This window comes from Capsaspora owczarzaki, assembly GCF_000151315.2.
Source record: "Capsaspora owczarzaki ATCC 30864 unplaced genomic scaffold supercont2.19, whole genome shotgun sequence".
NCBI lineage: Eukaryota > Filasterea > Ministeriida > Capsasporidae > Capsaspora > Capsaspora owczarzaki.
The window spans coordinates 99,851-118,001 of NW_011887310.1; the positions used below are offsets into that span (position 1 = coordinate 99,851).

The following is an 18,151-nucleotide window of genomic DNA, read 5'->3' on the forward strand; positions in this document are numbered from 1 at the left end:
ATAGGGGAGAGAGAGAGAGAGAGCTGGTGGAATGACGTACACTCATGGCAAGAAAGACCTTCAGGCAGGAGCCAGATGAACAAAGCAACAACAGAGAGACAGAGAAGCACAATGTGAGTCAAGATGAACAGCACAGCAAAGGACAAGGAAAGGCAAGGAAAGGAAAGGAAAGGAAAGAACAATGGAAAACAGAGAGAGAGAAGCATTAGAAACCGCACTTCTTTCAACGAAGAAGACAATGTGATGGCGATGCAAGAAAGCGCAGTTCAAAAAAGGCACACACATGGACGAAGGACGAAGCATTGAAGAAGAAGAAGAAGAAGAAGAAGAAAGATGAAGACGAAGAAGAAGGGAAAAAAAAAAAAAAAGAGATCGCGATTTCAAAACCACATGGTCGAATACAAACGCATGGTCAGCTCAAAGGGGGAGGCGAAAGCGGAGAAAGGGGAAGAGAAGGAAAGACAGAGATTGAGAGATTGAGAGAATGAGAAGAAGGGTGATGAATTGGCATGGCATCCGAACCGAAGAAACGTTGAAAAGCGAAAAAGAGAAAAAAAGAAAAACGAGAGATTGAAAAAAAAAAAAAAAACGTGGAAGTATTGGAAAATAAAATAAAATAAATAAAAAAATAAAAAATAGGAACGAGTTCTTACAATAAAAATGAAGAGTGAAAACTCAAACAAGAAGGAAAAAACAAACCTGGAAATGGTGATGATGTCAGGACACCAGCGAGTCCCGTCATCATCCGTCTATACTGCGAACAATGCTTGGCTCTAATTTGCGTCAGGGTGGAATGAAAATCGGGCCCCAAGCGCACAGCACAGCTAATCAGTGATGCAGCGACAAAGACAGCGAAATTGGCTTGCTGTGCCGATTTGCTGTGTGTTTGTGTTGTTTGTTTGCTGTGTGTTTGTCTTCCAGGAATGTGCACTCATTAGTGAAAGCTGGTGACAGAGTCGCGAGCTTTGCGTTGCTTGACTATCCAAGAAATCCGGTCAAAACTTCCGGAACCAATTCAACTTGTCGCAGAGATTGAACGCTCGTATGAATACATTAATAGAAGACAGAAAGTCACAGTCAACACAGAAAACCAAACACCAACCAACTACGTTCACAGAACAAACGTCTGGTTGAAAGTACCCGGGAGATACGCAGTCGGGATGACACGACAAATCATGCACTTATCTTGACGTCGAATCATTTCTTGAGCGCACGCCACGCAAACACATGCGTGGCAGCAAGGCATCAGCTTGGCTGTAGTCGGAGCGTTGTAACACAGCATACATTCGCGATCGCTGACCTGAACAAACGTCTGGTCGAAAGAACCCTTCAGGTACGAAGTCGGGACTACACGACAAACCATGCACTTGTCCTGACGTCGAATCATTTCTTGAGCGCACGCCACGCAAACACATGCGTGGCAGCAAGGCATCAGCTTGGCTGTAGTCGGAGCGTTGTAACATAGCATGCATTCACGATCGCCGTGTGGGCTCTCTTCCGTCGCCTCAACCTGATCCGGATCACCCTTCAGCTGAGCAGGGATTTGGCCAAAGGTTGGTCGGTCGTGTCGATCAGGCTTCAGGCAAGCAAGCGCAAGCTTCGCGACTTCAGTGGCAGCGAGTTTGTCTGCAGCGCTCCATGTGATCGACGCATCCAACTCGGAATCGAATTGACCGTGCGTTGAAAGAGCAGTCTTCACTGCGCTTGTAAGCACGCTACCAGGCTGCTGCCCAGTCAGCAGCTCGAGCAGAATCATGCCGTAGGAGTACACGTCCGTTTTGATGGAGACCTTGCCTTCATCACGGTACTGAGGGCAAATGTATTGGGGAGTTCCTTGAATCGTCTGCGTCTGGATGTAGCTTTGTGTGGCCGTCTGAGCTGGTGCAGAGCGTGTCAGACCAAAGTCGGCGACCTTTGCAGTAAAGTGAGCGTCCAGCAAAACATTGTCCGTCTTGAGATCCAAGTGGAACAGCGGCTGACGCGGAATGGCAGTCTGCACAAAGTGCAGAGCGCTCGCAATCTCGGTTGCGATTCTCTGGCGTTGTGGCCAACTCAGAGCAGGCGTGCCATTGTTGCAGTCCAGACGATCGCGCACCGAACCGTTTGCCATCAGTTCGTACACCAAGCAGCATTCGCCGCCTTCGTGAGCATAGCACATGATAGTGACAATATTCGGGTGGCGAAAGCGCGAGAGGGATTCGAGTTCGGCCTGAAATTGAGCGATGCCTTGCATAGAATCGGCCGCCAAACGTTTGACAGCAACTTGTGCACCACCCCAGATGCCAGAGTACACACTACCAAAGCCGCCGCCCCCAATGCGCCGGGAAGGCGCGAAGTTGCCAGTGGCTTGCGAAACCTCTTGCATGCCAACTCGAGGAATAGTGGTCGCGATTGCTGGAACTTGGATGGCTGAGGACGATGAGGAATCAGGCTGTGCGATCGGCGCATCTGCGGGACATCGAGAGGCCTTGAATATGTTCAGAGCCTGTCGCTGCAGCTCAGATGGCTCCTCGATGCGTGATAAACTGCGTTGTAATACTGGCTGAATGAAGGAGAGCCATTCATCGCGAACCAGCGTCCGTTGCGAATGATCACAACTCAACTCCTTGTTTGGAAGGACGGCTGCAAGCACCACAGAATGAATCTCAAACAGACATGGATCTGCCACATCCATTGCACACTTTGTGCACCGCAGGTAGGTTTGCCAAGTAATACCCGTGTACCAGTTCGCAGTCAAATCGTCGACAACGCCAGCAAGCACATCGAGGAGATTGCCTGGAGAAGCGCCGCGCACGACAATCACTAGATCAATCACATCCTCTTCCGTGCGACGATGGACCTGAATTAGAGCTCGATGCTGGTTTCTGCTGACGAGCACACAATCTCGCCAGGGGGTCATGTTGAACTCGAGGTGGTGCAGCCGGGCAATAACTCGCGAGAAGAAACCAGCGGGCATGAAGGCTGTCCGCATCACCAGAGTGGCCTCATGTGGCTCGTCCTTGTGAGGATTGGCGGACCATGCACTGCTCTCGGGCTGTCCAACAGGCAGAAAAGAAGGCACAAGGTAGCGGGCTTCGGTTGTTTCAGCGTCAGCGAGCGGATACAGGAGTTCGTATCGTTGAAGTAGAACGAGGAGCTGATCACACACAGCGGGGTCCAAGTTCCTCCAAACGTGTGCAAGCAGATCAGCACGAGCCAGAATGCCCTTCTTGACCCACTTGTGCCTCTGAGTGATCACACCAGTCAACACGGTTTTCGTAAACCACTGTGGATTGATAATGACGAGTTCATCATTCTCGGCGGCCGTCTGCACTACAGGACTGGTCGCAGAGGCGGCGCCAGCGGCGTGACCCATGCGATGAAGAACGATCCATCCTTGATAACGCAAAAGTTGCATGAACTCTTCCACTCCTCTACGAGAAAGCCCGCAATGTTTCCCGCCAAGCACGACAACTTCATTCCATCGCAGGAGCGGCGACTTCTTCTCGGCCTCCATTGTATTCGCGAGATCACGCAGCAGATCACGGAACTGCGGGTAGCGGCCGTCGATCTCCAAATTGTAAAATGGCATCTTTCGACCTGCCTGGAGCACTGCCGCTTTGAGCTCCGGCATGGTCGAGGCGCTTGCGGCTGTGCTCGCGTTGAGGTAAACAGTCGAGAGAATGTTGAAAGAGGTGTGCGTTTTCTTGAAAACGTGCAGCAGTTCTTCTAGATTCTCTTGCTGCTCTTGTTGTCGCTGCGGCGTGTATGATTCGCCGTCAATGTGGGTGCCGACAAGAATGACATCGACGTTCGGAACTCGAGCAAGCAAGCTGCGTAGCCAGAACGCCAGGCGCGAATTGCGCGAAATGGTTTCGCGAACGTCAAACAGGGCCAAGTAGACGGTACGTTCGCCGAGGAAGAACTGATGCGAAGCGAGGTACAGCTCTTGACCAGCAAAGTCCCAAATGTTCAGAATCATGGGCTCTTTATCGCGAAGAATGACAGAGGAAATGTCAATTCCATCGGTAGAGGTAGTCTTGATCGTGTTGCTGCCCGCGAAAAACCTGACCACTGCATTGCGCTCATGCTGAGCAATGCCGTGAACAAGTGATGACTTCCCAACAGCGGGATCGCCAAGTAACACCACACGAACTTCTCGGCAGCGAACAGAATCGTGTCTGCGTTGGTCGCGCATGGTTCTGGACGTGACGAAATCGTCCAGTCCAAAGTCAGAAATACAGTCACCCAGCCGGTACCAGAAGATTTAACTAAAATAAAGCTCTTACATTTCGCACGATGGAGCACTCCGACGCAAAGCTATTTCCACGTAATACCCGATCTGATTCTCGTTCAAACTACGAACTCTCCTTGTAAACACATGATAATACTGGCGTCAACAAACCAAAAGTACATACTAGAGGGAGCTCAGAATTTTGTTGTCTTGAAGTGCTTCAGCAATCGCGCGCGCTCCCTCATCGCCAATCTGATTTTTGTGCAGACTGTCCATCCCTCCATCAGTGAGCACTCTTCTGAATCGCCCACTCTCATGCATCAGTCAAAGTGAGATGACTTACGAGAGCGTAGTCAGCGTCTTGTTCACCTTGAGTGCCTCGGCAATGGTCTGCGCTCCAGCATCGCCAATCTGATTCTGACTCAGACTGTTCATCCCCTTCAGTGAGCACTCTGAATGCCCCCTACTCGATCGCCCACTCGCATGCGTCAGTCAATGTGAAATGCCTTACCTGAGCTCGATCAGCTTCGTGTTCACTTTGAGTGCTTCAGCAATCGCTTGTGCTCCAACATCGCCAATCTGATTCCCCCACAGACTGTCCATCCCCTTCAGTGAGCACTCTGAATACTCTCTGCGGGATCACTTCCTCACATGCATCAGTCAAAGTGAGATGGCTTACTCGAACTCAGACAGGGTCGTGTTCACTTTGAGCGCCTCAGCAATTGCCTGCGCTCCAGCATTGCCAATCTGATTCCGTTGCAGACTGTCCATCCCCTCCTCCATCAGTGAGCTCTCAATGCCATCTGCTGAAATCACCACTCATATCATCAATAAAAATGAGACGCCTTACTAGAGGTGAGTCATCGTCGTGTTCACTTTGAGTGCCTCAGCAATCGCCTGCGCTCCAGCATCGCCAATCCGATTCTCCCACAGACTGACCATCCCCTTCAGTGAGCACTCGGAATGTACTCTTCTGAATCACCCACTCACATGCATGCAGTCAAAGTGAGATGCCTTACAGGAGCCGCTTCACCGCTTTGTTCACTTTGAGTGCTTCAGCGATCGCCTTCGCTTCTTCATCGCCAATCTGCCTCTCAGCCAGACTGTTCCCCTCCATCTTTGTCAGCACACACGCGCTGTCAACAACTGTGTTCCAAATCAACCTGGCTTTCTTCTTACTCGAGCTGTCTACTCCCATTCCTGACTAGATCAGACAACTCGCGCTGTCTCTCTGTCATATTCTGATAGGACAGCATTTTGGAAGCGCTTTGAAATCAAACACAGCTAAACAAACAAGAAGACTGCCCCTCAAATCGAAACAAATATTTCGCGACTTCATCCCAGTGCGACTCATTTTGTTATCTAATATTTCCCAACAAGGTGGTGGCGACGTGCGACAGAGCAGAAGCGGCGATTACGATACGGTCGCGACAGCAAAGTCTGCTCGTGGCGTCGCTCGCAAGCCGATTTTTGGAGCCTGTGATAGCATAGAAAAATCAACACAAATGAGTAGATTCTATATTGTTGAGGGCGATGCGATAGGAGGCCTGCGTAATCTTTGGTTTAAAAAGTGGATGTAAACGATTTTTTTCAGTTGACATAAGCGCTACCGACTTAAGCCATCTCCTCAGCGGCAACCTTCGAGCAAGCAACACCATTTTTACGCCAATGATGCAAATTCATGTGAATATTACTAATCCAAAGTATGAACTCAAAATACGGCTTTGCTCTATTGCAGCGGGCCCTGAAACCAAACCTCGGAATATAAATGTGAAAACGACCGCAGCGCAGGGGGTCAGCAGCCTGGCAACACCTGAAGATAACTAGCAATTTATATTTACAATCGTGTGGGATGTGGGGCGATCTGCGCGAGGGCTTGGGTTGGGTCGCTCGCTCGATCGGCGTTGAGGGCTTTGCACAACGGCTTGCCGCAATCCTCCTTCTACCTGTCCCTTGCACAGCACCAGTCTTTCGCACACATAATAGCAACCCACCATATCCACGAATATTTCCATCCAAATAATCGCCGCAACAACACCTCATTTCGGACGATAATCGCATCCCAAAACACCGCGCGGGGAAATTGGTGAAAACGTGTGGGACAGCACATGGCGCTACCCACCACTCAAACCCAATCCCGCTCCCTTTGCAGTCTCCTGTGTCGGCATGCATCAGCATGCACGATTCGCGCCACGCGTTGCATCGCGTCCTCTGGCCTGGACGGATGGCGACGCCAAAGAAAAGGATGGCTCGGCAGGTAATGAACTACTAAGTTCAAATCTGTGATGAGTGGAAATGATCTCGGCGCATGCATGCCCCCCGGCCTTCACCGGCTGGTCCTTGTGTGATGCCAACGAGAGCAAGGCGATCGCCCCAAAACGTTACGCAATGGCGTCTCCAATCCATCTGATCCTCCTCCTTTTCTTTATTCTGTGCTTTTTTCTTTTTCCTGAAACTTTTATTTTTTCTTGAAGCAACGAAACAACGAATCCCTTCTCAACATCCATTTTTTATTGAATGTGTGCTGCGCTTGCTGCGCTCAGCCGTCCTGATCATACAAGCTCGCCACAAGATGCAACAGCTGCACTGCGATGAAGGCAATCACCAGACCAAAGAGCCACAAGAACGATTTCGAGAGAATGTCTTGCTTGCGCTTTCGAATGTAGCTCAGCTTGAGTAGTTGCGACGACAGCTCGGTCGCAACGTCGTCCTCGTCCATGGCCGTAACTTGGGCCAGATACGTTGGCAGCGAAGGCTGCATCATGCCGTTCTTGTCCATCCTCCACAGCAGAAACGTGTTGGGTGGCTCAAGCCCCCCGTTGTCTACATGCTTGGAGGGGTTTTCGGCTGGGAAGATGGCTCTCAACGTGAGCTGGACGTGGTAGACAATCTGCAAACCAGCAGGCAGAAAAAAAAAAAAAAGAAAGAAAGAAAAAAAAAGAAGAGACAATCAGCACAATGTCAGTCCCGTGTTCCCCGTTTGTATGTGTGAAAAAAGCGAGTAAGCGTCTTTGCGCTGGTCAGCGAGAAAAAAAAAACAACAAAAAACAAACTTGTAGTAACTTGCCATGGCGGAAAAGAGGAGCAAGCCGAAGAGCATTGCACCAATAAATCCACTGTAGCCTCGATTCAACAATGCCTGTAGTACTTCCATACCGCCTGCCTCGAACAGAGCGCCACTGCACATCACAGTCGTCATGAGCAAAATGGCAGGTGAGCGAGGGGAAGGGACAAAACACAGTGCAGACAAAGTGCTTGACAATCACCTCAATAACACTGATTCAAAGGCGACAATCATGCCTGCCACAACCACCAGCCCGGGTGCCATCAAATGAGTACAGTACCACCATGATTCAAGACATCAACATGTCCACGTTCGCTGCAAAAAAAACCACGAGACTGTGGATGGCTCAGCAGCATACCTGCTTTGGTGTCGAGGAATCGAATCGTCTCCTGCGTGTCCTCTATGGCCGTCTTGAGAAAGTCGATATGCAGCTTTGTAGCACGCGGCCGTGTTCGCCGTTCCACTCCAGTCTCACTGGCGGTGCCTGGAGTGAGTGCGAGAAGCGAATCGCTCGCTTTCGAGTCTGCCTTCCAATCTTCAGCCATACATACAGCGCAACAAACCGGTCAGCTGAAACAAACCAAAAAGCGTTTTTGCATATACAACCAAAAACGCCTCAACAGCAGTGTTCCGAGTGCATGTATCGATCATCTCGCTGCATGTGAAAGCGCGAATAAACATCCCACAGCTCGACATGTTCGCTACACCCGCATCGCATCGGCCACCCCGAACGCGACCCTCCTCCGCCTCCTGTCGCTCCGTTGTGCTCCTACCTTCTGTGGCTGCATCATCGACGCTGCCGTTGCTGTGCCCTTGCGTCCGAGCGTTCCCTTGTTGTTGTTGTTGTTGCTGCCCTTTGTTTTTCTTTGCCATGTTGTTTTTTTCCCACTGTTATTTTCAAAAGCAACAAAAAACGAGTGTCTTTTGTTCAAAACTTGCGAAAAAGCATTGCGAATTCAAATTCGAAATCTTGTTGATTTTCGTTTTGTTTTTCGTTTGTGCTGAGAAACCGGGCTCTGCAACAGCTGAGCGTCTGCGAGCGACCGACCAACAAAATCTGATTTCGTTTGTTCTTTCGTTCTTGCTGCGTTGGCTGTTGCTGCACATTTTTTCCCCAACCCACACAGCCATTGCCCGGCATCACCCTCCTTGCGCGATCGGTCGACTTGCAGCCCTCGCATTGGGTCAGCGGCGCACGACCTGCTCTCGGCCAAAGCTCATTCTCGACTTTCACAAACAAGTGCGTTTGAAAAACTTTTCAACCAGAAATTTTGGCGCGCTTTTTTTTTTTTTTTTTTTTTTTTTTTTTTTTTTTGCTTTCCAATGCATTTCCAGCCAAATTGTTCCAACACGAAATAATCGAAATAATAGAAAAACGAAGGAAATAAAAAAAAAAAGCCAACGTCGCATGGTCGTCGTCTGGGCGTTGCGGCGTTGCTGTGTTTGAGCGGGGCAACTGGAGGCGCTGCGCCCACGCCGGCTGCACCAAATCGCGTCTGCGCAACACGCCTGTGACGGCCGCATCGACGCCGGATGGATTGTTTTGACAATACCGTCGCCGCCGTTCATTTTTTTTTTCACTTAAATAAGTTCAAGAGATCGTCGTTTTTTTTTTTTTTTTTTTTTTCTTGTTCGACTGTTTGCGGCTTCGTCTCCAGCTTCGTCTGGCACCTGGGGAGATGCGCGATGCACTGGCAAGCGTCTTTTCGTGTGCTGATTGTGCGGGTGTGAGCGCCGACGCGCCCGGACTGCCCCAGTTGCGTTCCTCGACTTCCGCACTGTGGTGGCGTTGACACGAGGCTTTTTCTTTTTTTTTTTATTTTCTTTTTATTTTTTATTTTTTTCCAATGGAAACGCATTGACTTTTTTCCCATTTTTCTTTCTTTGGCCTTCCATTTGCTTCTGCAGTCCTTTTTTTTTTTCTTTTTTTTTTTCCTTCCATTTTTTTTTAATTTTTTATTTAATTTTTTTGAACATTTTGGCGCGAAAATCCGAGTTGGACGACTCCTCTTTTTCCCTTCTCCCCCAAAGCTGCCCTTTCGTGTTGGTCGATCGATCGTCGCAGTCACACACCATCACCGAGGTTGGCGTTCGTTCACACCCCCCTACAACCCCCATCGCTCCAACTTGCTGCTGTTTGATCGCGGTGCGCCTTTTTGGCTTTTTGTATGGCAGAATCGTCCCTCTGATTTTTTTTATTTTGCTGTATTTTTTTTTTTTTTTTTTTCCATCAGAGCAACCATGGACCTCGTTGAGGACGCTGCTGCAGCTGTTGTTGACACACACCAACTCGTGTCGCAACTGCCTGCCGCAGAACCCATGGAAGCTGCCGAAATCGAGCAATCTGAAGACACGACACCACTGGCTCAACTCGACGGCGTCGACGGCGCCGACGCTGCTGCTGAGCACGCCGAGTCTGCACTGGCTGCGCTCGAGGATGCGCCTTCAACCGCCGACGCAGTCGCTGAAGAGGCAGCTGTCGCTACAGAGTCTGTTGTTGCGGAGGCTGCTGCTGAGGTCGCCGAGGCTGCCGCTGACGTTGCCGAGCACGCCGCCGACGCCGCCGAGGCTGCTGCTGCTGCTAACGAGGCAACCGACACAACCGACGTTGCTCTGGCCAACCCTTCCGACGACGACGCCGCCGCCGCCGCCCCTGCCGAACACACAGAAGCGCCCGCTGAGCCCGCAGAAGAGCAAGCCGCGCCGATGGACATGTTGGACGCCGCGACCGCGGAATACACTTCGACCGACGATACACACCACACTGGCGACGAGACACAACCCCAACAGATGGACACGCAGGATTCGAAACCGACAGACGAGGCAGCGGATACTGCTGCCAGCAGCAGCGACGACTCTGCCAACGCGCGGCCAAAGCGATCCTTTGACGAAATGTCGAACGAGGACGCGGAGCCTGCGCACGGCGAGGACGCCTCGACCGAGTTTGACTTGATTGATGCGGCGGCTGCCGCTGCTGTCGACAACAACAACAACAACAACGCGGCAGCAGGCGACGACGCTCACCAAGCCAAGCGGGCACGTCTGGACGGCGAGCAGTCTGCTGCGCCTGCAGAGTCGGCTGACGCTTCCACAGCGCCAGCAGCAGAGCAACACACTAGCGCGGACGATCAATACTACAACGACGAGTTTGACGACCACTACACATTCACGGACGCGGAGGCTGAAGGCGGGCTCGGCGTTGACGAGACGGAGGACGCAGCAGACGAGGCACAGCACGACGACGGCGCCCCCCATGCTGACGGCTCTGATGCTGCTCACACTGCTGACGCGTCTGCGGCCGCATCGTCGTCGGAGGACGGTAGCGGCATTCCTGCGTCCCGACGAACGACCGACCACCTGCAATGGTACCTGAAGCGTCTGTTGCCTGCCCTTTTCAAAAAGGACACTGCCAAGTGGTTTCACAAGCCAGTGGACCTGAACAAGCTGCCTCACTACAGGGAGGTGATTGAGACGCCAATGGACTTTAGCACCATCCGCGCACGCATCAACTCTGGCTACTATCCCGACGCCGAGGCATGCCGGAAGGACATTGAGCTGGTCTTTTCCAACTGCTTCAAGTACAACGCGCCCGGCGACAACGTCACGGTTGCCGGCGAGCAAGTCAAGGCACACTACGAAAAAGTGTTGGAGGAAAAGAAAACCCCTGACGTCCGCATCATCCTTCCCGAGAAGAACAGCAAGCCGCGCGCGCCAGCAACGTCCATTTCTGCACCGTTCGACCCCAATGCGTTTGGTGGTCAGCGTCGCATGTCCAAGCAAGAGCGTGCTGTCAGCGCCCTGACAACCAAGCAGCTCAAGTTTTGCGGCGATACCCTCAAGTTCATCACCTCTGGCTCCAACCAAGGGCTTGCAAACCCCTTCATGGAACCCGTCGACCCCATCAAGCACCACGCCTTGAACTACCACGAAATTATTAAAAATCCGATGGACTTTGGCACCATTCAGCGACGATTCCGACAAAAGTACTATACCAACGCCCTCGACTTTGCCGACGATGTGCGGCTCGTCTTCTCCAACTGCTTGCTGTACAACCCTCCAGACCACTTTGTGGCGGACATGGCCAGGAAACTGTCGGCAATCTTTGAAACGCGCTTCCTCAGCCTGCCCCAACAGTCGGACGACCCGATGGTCTCGCAACCCCTGTCCCCCGACTCGCCCAGCCACGCGGACTTTGTTGCCACCAAAAAGGCATCTTCTGCAAAGAAGAAGGCGCCGCCAAAGGCCGCACACGCCGCGCACGCGTCGTACCATCCCGCCCCGCACCAACCCGTCCTGACGCATGCTCCGCCAGCTGCCACTCTCGCGCGATCCGGGCTTGGCGGCACTGTGCGCAAACACGAGCCAGCGCCAGCCGCGTACAATGCGGACTTCCACGGCGACTTTGACACTGACCTCTTCCCGAACGATTCGGGCTTTGCGTCTCAACCCGCAGCGCCCCTCCCCTCGGCCATGGCCATGCCCGCGCCTGTTGTCGAGAAGCCCAAAAAGCAAAAGCGCCCATCCACCAACACTGCCATCACTGGCGGCTCGACGATTTCTCACGGTGGTGCGTCGCCCAGCCCCTACCTCCCGCACATTCCCGCAAGCAGCGGCGTGTCGGCCCTCCCTTCGAGCGCGGCTCCGACCACCGCCGCAGCTGCCTCTGCTGCAGCACTCGATTCTTCCGTCCAGCTCAAGCAACTGGAGATGCAACAAAAGATTCTCGAGTTGCAGGTTCAGCTGAAGCAGTACGAACTGCTGCAGCAACAACAACAAACATCGCAAACAACACCTTCGGCCGTCGGCGGAAACAACTTTGGCCAGCCCTTCCCACCAATGTTGCCAGCGCAGTCACAGCAGCTCTTGCAACAACCGCCGCTCCCCGTCGCCAACCCCACCCCTGCTTCCAAAAAGAAGAATGCTGCTGCGTCCAACCCGGTCACCCCGCAACCGCTCAGCACTGGCATGGGCTTGCCATACATGCAGCCTGCCTTCAACATGCTCGGCATGCCAAACATGCCCAGCTTGTCGACCATGCCAAACATGTCGAACATGTCCAACCTGTCCACCATGCCCAACCTGTCAACCATGCCAAACATGTCCACCATGCCCGGCATGTATGGTGGTCTGCCGTCCACTCCGGGCGCCGTGACGGGCCTGAACGCTTACCAACCAGTCGCCCCTCCGCCAGTCACGCCCGCAACCTCGTTGCCACCGGCAGCGGCGCCCAAATCCACACCAAAGGCCGCCTCAGCCACCAAGGCCAAGGCCACTCCTTCGAGCGCCAAGAGCAAGCAACAGAGCGGCGGCATTGCCATCCCCGCTCCCGAGCCAGTGGCCGTGCCCATGACGTACTTTGAGAAGCAACAACTCTCGAAAGACATTGCGCGTCTCCCCGCCGAGAAGATTGGCGAAGTCATTCACATCATTCAGTCGCGCACGCCCGAGCTCCAAGCTGTGAGTTTTTTTCTTTCGCTATTGTTGTTGGTGTGGTTGTGTTTCTTGTCGTTGCGATTCTGTGTTGCTCACACTCTGTTTTTTTTTTGGGTCTGTTTCTCTCCACAACCGTAGAACGACCCCGACGAAATGGAGGTGGACATTGACGCGATGGACCCGGGTACGCTGCGCGCACTCGAGAAGTTTGTCAAGAGCGTCTTCCAACCTGCCGTGGCTGCGTCTGCCAAAAAGCCTCCGGCCAAGCAGCGCAAGGATGCTATCAAGAAGCCACAGGCCAAGAAGGGTAAGGGCGCGTTTTTCTTTCTTTCTGGAATTGAGGTCGGGGGAATTTGGGTCGATTTGACGCGTTTCTGATGTGTTTTTGTTTTGGGTTTTTGCTGGTGCAGGTAACGCGAAGAAAGCTAGTGATAGCGATAGCGACTCTGACAGCGACAGCAGCTCGTCCTCGAGCTCTGATTCGAGCTCTGATTCTGGTAATGATTCGAGTTGAACCCCCCGCGCGCTCTCTCTCCCCCTCTCTTCATTTCTCCCTTTCTTTGTTGTTGGATGCATCCAGCACTGACGTGCATTGTCCTCTTGCTCTCTTTGCTCTCTCAGAATGATTGTGTGTGTGTGGTTTACGAGTTGGTGGGCAATGGGAGGATGGATATGAAAAAAAGAAACCTTTTTTTTTTGGACGAAAAAAAAACCAAAATCATGCAGCACAAACCCAAAAGAGTCAATCCTGTGTGTGGGTGCACTCTGCTGGAGGTCCTTTCATGGATTTTGCACTGCCCTGACACTTGCATTACCTTTTTCGGGTGTCGTTGCTCTTTGACTTTTCTTGTTGGAATATCTCATCCTCCCCGCAACCCACCACTTCTTCCCACCAAACACCACTTCCCGTCCTCCGGGCGTCTTCGCGCTCTGCCGCCCTTCTCCCCTTTTTAATGAAATTGTGTCATTGCTATCGAGTGTTTTTTTTTTTTGTCGTTGATTTCTTTATTGTTGTATGCGAACGCCTTCTTCTCTCTTTTTCCCTTGTAATTTGGAGGGCTACACCCTCTTTGATTTTGATTTTTCTCTCTTTTGTGAATTCCAACAGCAGCGTTGATGAACAGCTGCTGTTTGTCACGAATTTGCTGCTTGGAATAAACGTTTTCCCCCCTCTTTTCTTGCTTTCATGTCTTTTTTTTCTTCTTCTTCTTCTCAATGCTCCGTTCACACCCAACAAAACCTATAGAGTTTAGCATGAGGGGGGGAGTCGCGCTTTCTCTCTCTGATGTGCTTTTTCTTTCTTTCTTTTGCTAACTTCTTCTTCAAACAATGGTGCTTGCAGAAACGGAAGATGCTAAGCCTACCACCAAGCCTGCATCTGCAAAGTCCAAGCCAGCACCTGCGTCCGTCTCCAAAGCTGTTCCCGCCGCAGCCCCTGTCCAACCTGCACCGGTGCGTGACACGACCGTTGAAATGCGGTTGGCGTTTCGGCCACAAAACGTTACCCTCGACTTACACTGATGCCATTCTGCGCCTTGTTTTTTTTTTTTTGCACTTTCTCTCTCTCCTTAGGTTGCTGCACGCGCCGCATCTCCACATGTCGACGTCTCGTCGTTTGTGTCGGACCTGGACACCACCGGAACACCCGCTTTGGGCATGGGCTCGCACACCACCGGCAACCCCGTGTCCGCCGCGGCCGCCGACCGTATCGACTTTTCCGTGGACTTGTCCGCGACTGGCCTGCATCCCAACATCCCACTGCAAGGGTTGAACGACACAAAGGCAATTCCCATGCTTCTTGAGTCCGGGTGGAAGGAGCAGGATTTAGAGCTGCACAACGAGGGCGCCTGGTCCAACCTTGCCGACCTCGACTCGAGCGATGTTGGCGCAGATTCCATGGCCGCCAGCTCGTCAGAGTTTGAGCAGTTCAAACAACGCGCCCTCCAAAAGTCCGAGCGCGAACGAATGCTTCGCGAGCAAGAGATGAAGCTGCAGCAAGAGCAGCTCCAACGCGAACAAGAGCGCGAGGCCGAGCGCCGTCGTGAGCTCGAGCGCAAGCAACGGTACGAATGCTGGAGCGATTGTTGGCGTTGTTGGTGTTTGGCGGAGAAGGAAAACAAAAAAAAAAAGAAGAAAAAAACAAACACAAAATAGAAGGTGTGTTGCGCTCACACTCACCCGTCTGAACTCAAACTGCTTTGTGTAGTGAACAAGAGGAACATGAGCGCCAGCTTGCTGAAGAGCATGAGGCCAATCTGCGTCGTGGACAAGACGAGCTCGATCGTCAGCGCGAGGCAGAACGGCGCGCACGCGAGGCGGTAAGGCTCCGTTCGACAATGCCTTGGTTTTTTTGTTATCATGTTGGAAACGAATGACGTTGGCTCATCTGAAACTATCAACCATGATTTTCTTTTCTTCTTCTTCTTCGTTCAGATGAATGACGAGATGACGCGAAGCCGTCTTGAGCGCGAGGCTGAGCATGCCAGCTTCTCGTTGGACGACTTTCAGTGAAACTGGACGAGTGGCGTTGTATTGAGGATTGCACTTTGCTCGCCTACTCTATCCCTCTCCCCCCTTTTTTTGATTTGAATTGAATTGAATCTTTTCGACCGTTTTTTGTTCAATATACCCCATACCAACAGCCCTTTTTTTGTTTAGGTCGAGCAGAGCAAATGTTCATCTCTTGTAGAATTCATTGTTTGGACCAGAGTTGTGATCTCAGATGAGAACAAGACAAAAGCAAATGTTTGGGTGTTGTACACACATCTACGATTTACAAACGTGACAAGACTGGCGAGGCTCCTTCGGACACGACGGTACATGTGGCCGTGGCATGCAAAACATCCGTCTCGGGATTGACGCATTGGAGTTCGAGTTCAAGCTGGGAGGGGGCCGGACGCGATGTTACCTTTGCCGACCATCGGAAAAAGTTTAACAGAGGCATGAAGACCTTGTAGTTGGTGGAAACAGCGGTGACCCGGACCTTTGGGCGTGCTGCGAGATACTTTGCGACCAACGCATCGACAGTGGCAGGCGATGCCATCCACAGCTGAGCTTCCGACACGGACATGCTTGAAAACAGCCCCAACACTTCAGCAATCTCGGCACAAGTGGTGTGCGTTGCGCCGCCGTGGACGGCCATCGCAGGACCCTCGGCCATGGACGTGTACTCGAAAACTGCCACCAGGGATTGAATGGCACTGGCCGGGTTGGTGCTCGACGGGGAGCAATCGAGGTAGTACCGCGAGCGAATTTTGGGCGAGGAGAGCACGTTGTGCGAAATGCCCATTTTCGCGACGAGCAAATAGAGAAAGTCGGTGACGTCGACAAGGTGCTGCTCCCGAAGCGAGTTCTGGAGGGTTTCAACCCACGCGGGGCGGGGCGCGTCGAAGGCGACGACCTCGGTGAGCCCAGGGAAGGGCAGGCGACCTTCCGCCGGCACAAGCTCGCCTGCAGAATCCGACGCGCCATCGACCTCTGTGCTGAGCGGCTGTGATGAAGCTGGCTCGTTCCTGATTTGTGTCGGGTCGCGGGAGAACATGGAGTAGAAGAGCGCCTTGGCCCGCGAGTGCAGCAGTCCGGTGGTCTCGTCCGTCACGTCGGCTTCAATGAACACTTTGCGACCCTCGCGCTTGGCCAACCGGGGACGGATGCGCATGACGGCGTCGCACGGCACTGGCACCAAATGCTCCAGGGTGAGATTGAGCGTTGCACCGCCGCAATCGTTGTAAAAGCAGAGCAAGCCAAAGCAGTCGTCGACAATCGAGCCAATTGCGCCGGGATGCACGCGACCGTCCCAGCTCATTGTGCGCCGCGAGAAGACAGCAAGCGACTGGTTGGCTGTGAGATTGCTCAGGTCAATCCAGGTCTCTGCATGGATGGTCGTAGCGTCCTGCAGCCGTTGTTTGAGCAGCGATGAGGACTCGGACGAGGAGGTCTTGTTCAGCAATCCCGGCTCGCGGGAGGTCTCGGACGCACTTCCAGCAGTCGGATTCGCATCAGTGTGCTTGACAGTACCAGCGACAGTGGGACTCGGACTCGGACGGAAGAGCCACAGGTTGTACGAGTAGCCCTTGTGGCCGAGCTCGTAGTAGTCGAGCGCGTGCGGGTCGTGGAACGCCGTGCCGTGGGTCAGCGGACGGCCTTCGAGCGCAGCCTGCAGCGCAGTCGCAGTGCTCACTGTCGCCGTTGGTCGTGTGCGCGGGGCGATGGGCAGGCGGAAGCGGAGCGGTGGAGTGACCGCAGCAGCAGAAGCGGCGGCGTTGTTGAGTTGGACCTCCTGCTGCTCGTCCTGCGCGAGTGGCGCGTGCTGGTGCTGCTGTCGGGTGCCTGGCATGACGAGCGAGTGGGCAGCAGCAGCAGCAGTGGCCTGGAACGGGACTGGATGCGGTGGCGTGGGAGTGGAAATCAAACCGCCAACGGGGAATAGGCGGCTAATTCGTCGGCTCAGACTGACAAACGTGATTGTGAAAACGGGAAAAATAAAAGAAAAAAAAAAGTGAATTGAATTGAATGAAGAAAAAACCGAAAAAGGAAGTAAAAGAAAGAAAGACTGAGAAAAGAAGACTTGAGATTGACTGAGAGAATGAGAGTTGGAGAGAGAAAGCGAGATGGAGAGATGGAGAGAGAGAGAGAGAGATGGCAGCTGGGGGTACTGTACAATGCCAACGAGAACACTCAAGCAATCGAAATGTAGAGAGGGCCTCCCTAAAAAGACTCAGTCCCCCCTGTTCATTTCTTCGCCCTGCCACCTATATCATTGGAAAGAGCATAAATTATATAGTTGATTTGGTAATTTTGGTGCGAATCGGAGGGGAAAATTTTCGCTTCGATTTGGCTGGGCGTGCATTAGGGCTGAGTCTTTTTAGGGAGAAACTGACTTTGCCAGTCCCGTGTCGCCCGTGTCGAGGATCTGTCGGCCCATCTTCAACTGGGACATGTAATACCAACTGGTATCTATGTATTGCAGTTGGTGCGACGGTTACTGTATGTGACCACAGAACCCGGCAGGTGCCAGACCGCCCGCGCCGGACGGGCATGGTCCAATCTTCCCCTGCCTAGACATGATTTCACCCTTTTTGACCGGAAAAAACACATAACTACATTGAATGACATGGGATGCACATAGAATTGAACACAAAACACGGAAAATTACAGTGGTAGCGTGTTGCTTCGAGAAAGGTTTGTCAGGTCGCTGAGCGCCGGCCTTGACGACGCAGGTTGGAGGTCTACACGCGCCAATTTGACATTATGTCCATCTTGCTTCGTAGTACTACGCGTTGGCATGCGATAGCGTCGGATTTCTTGGAGTTCGGTGGAGCTCAGCTGATAATCGACTTGAACAACATCGCTCGAGTCTGATGTGACCGTGGTGAAGACGGGCGCGACGTTTTCATCGTCATCTTCCTGGCGACGCTTGCGGGCGGCTTGAGGTTGACGCT

At 52.6% G+C, this 18,151-nt stretch overlaps 5 protein-coding genes across 5 annotated transcripts; 1 reads left to right on the top strand and 4 right to left on the bottom strand.

The window, feature by feature from the left end:
• Positions 1 to 1,037: 1,037 nt before the first annotated feature.
• On the bottom strand, positions 1,038 to 2,971 carry CAOG_08263 (hypothetical protein; the record flags this gene model as incomplete). The annotated part of the gene is made up of 1 exon (XM_004342383.2): positions 1,038 to 2,971. The coding sequence occupies one exon, from the start codon at positions 2,969 to 2,971 to the stop codon at positions 1,112 to 1,114; it is 1,860 nt and encodes a 619-aa protein (XP_004342432.1). The 3' UTR covers positions 1,038 to 1,111.
• Positions 2,972 to 3,224: 253 nt separating this feature from the next.
• CAOG_08264 (hypothetical protein) lies at positions 3,225 to 5,497 on the bottom strand. The gene is made up of 10 exons (XM_004342384.2): positions 5,393 to 5,497; positions 5,233 to 5,316; positions 5,064 to 5,147; positions 4,893 to 4,976; positions 4,725 to 4,808; positions 4,557 to 4,640; positions 4,398 to 4,481; positions 4,269 to 4,337; positions 3,449 to 4,181; positions 3,225 to 3,402 (listed from the first exon to the last, which is right to left on the bottom strand). Exons 1-10 carry the CDS (start codon positions 5,467 to 5,469, stop codon positions 3,313 to 3,315), a joined length of 1,473 nt encoding a protein of 490 aa, XP_004342433.2. The 5' UTR covers positions 5,470 to 5,497; the 3' UTR covers positions 3,225 to 3,312.
• Positions 5,498 to 6,657: 1,160 nt separating this feature from the next.
• CAOG_08265 (hypothetical protein) lies at positions 6,658 to 8,184 on the bottom strand. Its single transcript, XM_004342385.2, has 5 exons — positions 8,051 to 8,184; positions 7,636 to 7,812; positions 7,480 to 7,513; positions 7,281 to 7,392; positions 6,658 to 7,103 (listed from the first exon to the last, which is right to left on the bottom strand). Exons 1-5 carry the CDS (start codon positions 8,148 to 8,150, stop codon positions 6,753 to 6,755), a joined length of 774 nt encoding a protein of 257 aa, XP_004342434.2. The 5' UTR covers positions 8,151 to 8,184; the 3' UTR covers positions 6,658 to 6,752.
• Positions 8,185 to 9,504: 1,320 nt separating this feature from the next.
• Positions 9,505 to 15,354, top strand: CAOG_09192 (hypothetical protein). Its single transcript, XM_011272607.1, has 7 exons — positions 9,505 to 12,734; positions 12,849 to 13,017; positions 13,121 to 13,207; positions 14,053 to 14,162; positions 14,283 to 14,773; positions 14,917 to 15,028; positions 15,144 to 15,354. Exons 1-7 carry the CDS (start codon positions 9,519 to 9,521, stop codon positions 15,219 to 15,221), a joined length of 4,263 nt encoding a protein of 1,420 aa, XP_011270909.1. The 5' UTR covers positions 9,505 to 9,518; the 3' UTR covers positions 15,222 to 15,354.
• Positions 15,355 to 15,483: 129 nt separating this feature from the next.
• CAOG_08268 (hypothetical protein) lies at positions 15,484 to 17,634 on the bottom strand (the record flags this gene model as incomplete). Its single annotated transcript, XM_004342388.1, has 2 exons — positions 15,484 to 17,161; positions 17,591 to 17,634. The coding sequence occupies 2 exons, from the start codon at positions 17,632 to 17,634 to the stop codon at positions 15,484 to 15,486; spliced, it is 1,722 nt and encodes a 573-aa protein (XP_004342437.1).
• Positions 17,635 to 18,151: the final 517 nt, after the last annotated feature.

What these genes read in the sequence shown, in the direction of transcription:
- CAOG_08264 (XM_004342384.2), bottom strand. Translation starts at nt 5,469, where the DNA reads ATGCTGTCCTATCAGAATATGACAGAGAGACAGCGCGAGTTGTCTGAT. An exon ending in ACGACCCTGTCTGAGTTCGA is followed by an intron (nt 4,809 to 4,892) that starts GTAAGCCATCTC and finishes GGGGATGGACAG; the next exon opens with TCTGTGGGGGAATCAGATTG. An exon ending in ACGAAGCTGATCGAGCTCAG is followed by an intron (nt 4,641 to 4,724) that starts GTAAGGCATTTC and finishes GGGGATGAACAG; the next exon opens with TCTGAGTCAGAATCAGATTG.
- CAOG_08265 (XM_004342385.2), bottom strand. Translation starts at nt 8,150, where the DNA reads ATGGCAAAGAAAAACAAAGGGCAGCAACAACAACAACAACAAGGGAAC. An exon ending in CGATGATGCAGCCACAGAAG is followed by an intron (nt 7,813 to 8,050) that starts GTAGGAGCACAA and finishes GTATGGCTGAAG; the next exon opens with ATTGGAAGGCAGACTCGAAA. An exon ending in ATTCCTCGACACCAAAGCAG is followed by an intron (nt 7,514 to 7,635) that starts GTATGCTGCTGA and finishes TGGTTGTGGCAG; the next exon opens with GCATGATTGTCGCCTTTGAA.
- CAOG_09192 (XM_011272607.1), top strand. Translation starts at nt 9,519, where the DNA reads ATGGACCTCGTTGAGGACGCTGCTGCAGCTGTTGTTGACACACACCAA. An exon ending in TGATTCGAGCTCTGATTCTG is followed by an intron (nt 13,208 to 14,052) that starts GTAATGATTCGA and finishes TGGTGCTTGCAG; the next exon opens with AAACGGAAGATGCTAAGCCT. An exon ending in AACGGCGCGCACGCGAGGCG is followed by an intron (nt 15,029 to 15,143) that starts GTAAGGCTCCGT and finishes TTCTTCGTTCAG; the next exon opens with ATGAATGACGAGATGACGCG.